Here is a 4,212-nt window from a genome sequence, read left to right as displayed (position 1 = left end):
TAACCTAGAAAAGAGTGCATGCAAACTATCAGTTCTCAAAACAAATGTCCTTAGTTCCCAGTAAATACTACAGATCTTAAATCATCCTTTGCTTCCTTAAAATATGCTGTAGGCAACTGTTCTTAAGTTGCAATTTGGAACACAAGATGTATATAGTCACTTATATAACAACTATTAGGAAAGCATTATGTGCTCATAGAGTATTGTGAAACTGTGAGCTGGAGACTTCACATTATTTGCATTAATTGATGTAAGATCTAGAATTTGGATGCTGTTTCATCATTTAAATGTACAGATGTCAGAACTGACTGTTTTCTTTTCTTTCCATATCATTCATTTATTTTTAATGCAGAGAATTAAGAACTAAACACCAGAGTATTTCTGGACACATAGGCTTAACGAGAAATCAAGGTGCCATCCTCTCAAATAATCTTATTTTCTTTTAGGCCTGGGGAAATATTGAGGCTGGAGTATCCATCAATGCTGATGTTTTGTTCTTTTGAGGGGAGACTGCTGGTCTGCCTCACCGTGGGCAGGGAGGGACTCAGACTATTCTCTGAGCATCTGTGTAGGACCTGAATCAAGATGTAGGCTTTTGATTGCTGAATCGCCACAGTAGTTACTCTTCTGTTCTCCCTGAGCCTCCCTTATACTTTACTATCCTGGTTTGGTTTTACTATCAGTTTGACACACTAAGATCACATGGAAAGTGAGAATCTCAGTTGAGGGACTGAGGAAATGACCAGATCAGAAAGGCCTATAGCCATGTCTGAAATAGTTTTGATTGTTGACTAATGTGGGAAGACCCAGTTTGCTGTAGACAGTGCCACCCATAGGCAGGTAGTCCGGGGAAGTTCAGGGAAGCTGGCTGAGCATGAGCTACAGGAAGCAAGCCAGGAAGTACCTTTCTTACATGGTTCCATCCCCTGCTTCTGCTTTAGTCCCTATCCTCAACAAACCTTTTCTTTCCCGAGTTGGTTTTGATTGTGGTATTTGTCCCAGCAACAGAGAGCAAAGTACAATTATTTTCCCAACTTATCTCTTTAACTTTCTCTAAGATAATTATATTAGAGTCTAAATTTTTCAAGAAGGTAGAAACAACACAAATAGAAATAACAACTTATCTAGAAAATGCCTTCATGGAAGTGCACCAGGATAAGCAATACAACTAAAGAAAGCCTTCTCAAAGAAATCCAAACCTGTCAATCACTGCATTCCTCCCTCGTACTGATCAAATCATACAAAGTTCAATTACTTATCCACTTGTTTGGCATTAAAGTTTTCTAGAAGTTTCCAGCCATGACTGCTTTGTGATTGTTTTGTTGCCCTGGAAGAACTATGTGAAATTATTGAGTATATTTTGACTTTAGATGGCCAAAGGCTTCATCATTTGAGTACCAGAATGGTATGATTCCTATATAGAAACAAAAATGCTCCTGTGAAGGAATTCTGCACCATAATTCCTCTTCCCATGAAAAGGAAGAAGGTTGGCATATGGTTAACCTGACAAAAATGTGGGATCTAAACCCCTAAATACTTGCCAGGTACTAGATGCAGTGAGCAGGTCTCAATGATCCTGGTCTTACTGCCCAAATCCTGATCCAGGCAGGTGAGCCTTGGGTTGACTAGACCAACACAGAGAAAGAGCGAGCCCTGGTACAGACCCTAAACAGTGTGCTAAAACAGATTCTCCATCAGTGAGGAAACCAACACTCCCAGCATATAGCTTACAGGTAGTTGTTTTACAGCTCTGAATCAGGTGTTGCTCTCTCTCCCACCATTATCACCTCTCCTCTCTTCTCACAATGCATCACAACAGAGTACGATTCCAGCGTTTCTCTGCCTTTACAGAATCTGCACTCACCCTCATGAGGCTCACACAGCCTTCTATCACTTGCAACGTCTCACTAGACATGATACCTCAGAAGGCCTTTAGCTTTATTGAGTCTGTTTTGAACACTCAACATAAAAATGTCTCCCTGCATTTTCTATACATTCTCATTTTTAAATATGGTCATGTCTTCAAGTCACAGGGAGATTATATGCACCGAGATGCAACTGTTGTAGGTGGTCTGCCTAACTTTCTAATTACAAAAGGACAGAAAAGAGCAGGGTTCTGTGTGATAGAAGCCAGAAAAATCCCAGGCCCTAAAATCCAATCACCAAAGAGATAACTCAGCAGGTGAAGGCACTCATAGCAAAGCCTGATGAACTGAGTTCAAACACACGGACTGGCAGAAAGAATTGACTGGAAGCTGTCCTCTGATGCTCACATCAATGCTGTGGCACACAACACCCCCCCCCCCCAATGAAATTTAATTGTATAAAATTGTGGATTCTGCATGCACCATGTATATATTTGCAGTTTTTTTAGCAGCAGACTCAGAAGTCAAGATCCTCAGACCGATTCAATATATACCTTTAGGTTTTTTCTTTCTTTTTGCTATCTGGGCTCTATGGTTTCTGTTTTATGATTAAAGAAAAAAATACACATGCAGGGTTAAAGAGGCTTCTCTGGTTATTGTCATGAAAATCTCTTCTTAACTAGGCTGTAGAAGGGACAGTAAACACAAGTCTATGTGTTTCTAGGGGAGGACAGCCAAGCTCTATGCTACACAGTTCAATTGTGTAAATCATAGGGGGACCTGTCAAAGACTTCTCCAGTGTGGCACCTGTGTGCACTTTCATGTGTACACTGGACAGTGTGTATGTTTTATGTGTACAGTCTGGACAACGTTTGGGAAATACATTTGAGAATACAACTATTAACACAGAACTAGTTGACAAAATAACAAGAAAGAAAAATATTATTATGTAATTAAACCAGGATGTGGTTCTGGAAATCCAGTTAGGTATTGCCACAGAAAGTACCTTTTACATAATCAAATATATTACATGTTTTCAAAATAAATCCATCTGTGTTTGCTAACTGGCTGTAATAGAACACTAAACTCACATATATTGGGGAAATGTTGTATCCTCGAAGCAGCTGCCTAATGAGGTGCACTGGTGTTCAGCAAGGTGGGAACTGCATTTAAAGGTGCTGTCACAGTCTTTACATTTGTACAGCTTCTCCCCAGTATGAACTCTCTGGTGTCGGTTAAAGCTTGATCTCTGAGTGAAAGCCTTGCCACAGTCTTTACAACAGAAGGGCTTGTCTCCAGTATGAACCCTCTGGTGTTGAGTAAGGCTTGATCTTTGATTAAACGCTCTACCACAATCTTGACAATGGTAAGGCTTCTCTCCTGTATGAATTCTCTGGTGTTGAATAAGAAGTAAGTTGCGGCTAAAAGCTTTATCACAATCTTGACACTTGTAGGGCTTCTCTCCAGTATGAATTCTCTGGTGTCGAGTAAAGCTTGACCTCTGAGTGAATGCCTTGCCACAGTGCTTACAGAGATAGGGCTTGTCTCCAGTGTGAACTCTCTGGTGCTGAGTAAGGCTGGACCGCTGCTTAAATGCTTTGCCACAGTCTTTACAGTGGTAGGCCTTCTCTCCAGTGTGAATTTTCTGATGTTGAGTAAGGAAAAAAACACGATTAAAGGCTTTGCCACATTCATTACATTTATTAGGTTTCTCCCCAGTATGACCTCTCTGGTGTAAGCTGAGGCTTGATCTTTGATTAAAAGCTTTGCCACAATCTTTACAAGAATAGGGCTTCTCTCCAGTATGGATTCTCTGGTGTTGAGTAAGGCTTGATTTTTTATTAAAAGTTTTACCACAATCTTTACAATGGTAGGGCCTCTCTCCAGTATGAATTCTCTGGTGCTGAGTAAGGAGTGAGTTACGGTTGAAGGCTTTACCACAGTCTTTGCACTTGTAGGGTTTCTCTCCAGTGTGAACTCTCTGGTGTAGGCTAAGACTCGATCTTTGATGAAACGCTTTGCCACACTCTTTACAATGGTAGGGCCTCTCTCCAGTATGAATTCTCTGATGCTGAGTAACAGTTGACCTCTGATTGAAAGCTTTGCCACAGAATTTACAGCAGTAGGGTTTCTTCCCAGCATGAATGCTTTGGTGTTGTGTAAGGAGTGATTTATGGTAGAAGGCTTTGCCACAGTCCTTACATTTGTGCTGTTTCACTCCAGAATGAATTCTATGATGTTGTCGAAGGCTTGAACAATAGGTAAAGGCTTTGCCACAATCCTTACATTTGTAGGGTTTTTCTCCAGCATGACTTGTAGTAAGGCTTGAACTTTGATTGAAAGCTGT

At 40.7% G+C, this 4,212-nt stretch overlaps 1 protein-coding gene across 1 annotated transcript in view; it reads right to left on the bottom strand.

Moving 5' to 3' along the window:
* LOC116094902 (zinc finger protein 883-like) overlaps positions 1-4,212 on the bottom strand; it is a 19,077-nt gene that overhangs the window by 1,020 nt on the left and 13,845 nt on the right. Inside the window, exon 5 of the mRNA XM_031376290.1 lies at positions 5-4,208. Within this exon, the coding sequence (XP_031232150.1) occupies positions 2,953-4,208 (1,256 nt within the window). The 3' untranslated portion in view covers positions 5-2,952. The remainder of the gene's footprint in view (positions 1-4; positions 4,209-4,212) is intronic.

Source organism: Mastomys coucha, unplaced genomic scaffold, assembly GCF_008632895.1.
Source record: "Mastomys coucha isolate ucsf_1 unplaced genomic scaffold, UCSF_Mcou_1 pScaffold17, whole genome shotgun sequence".
NCBI classification, from domain to species: domain Eukaryota; kingdom Metazoa; phylum Chordata; class Mammalia; order Rodentia; family Muridae; genus Mastomys; species Mastomys coucha.
This window is presented reverse-complemented; position numbering and strand designations above follow the sequence as displayed.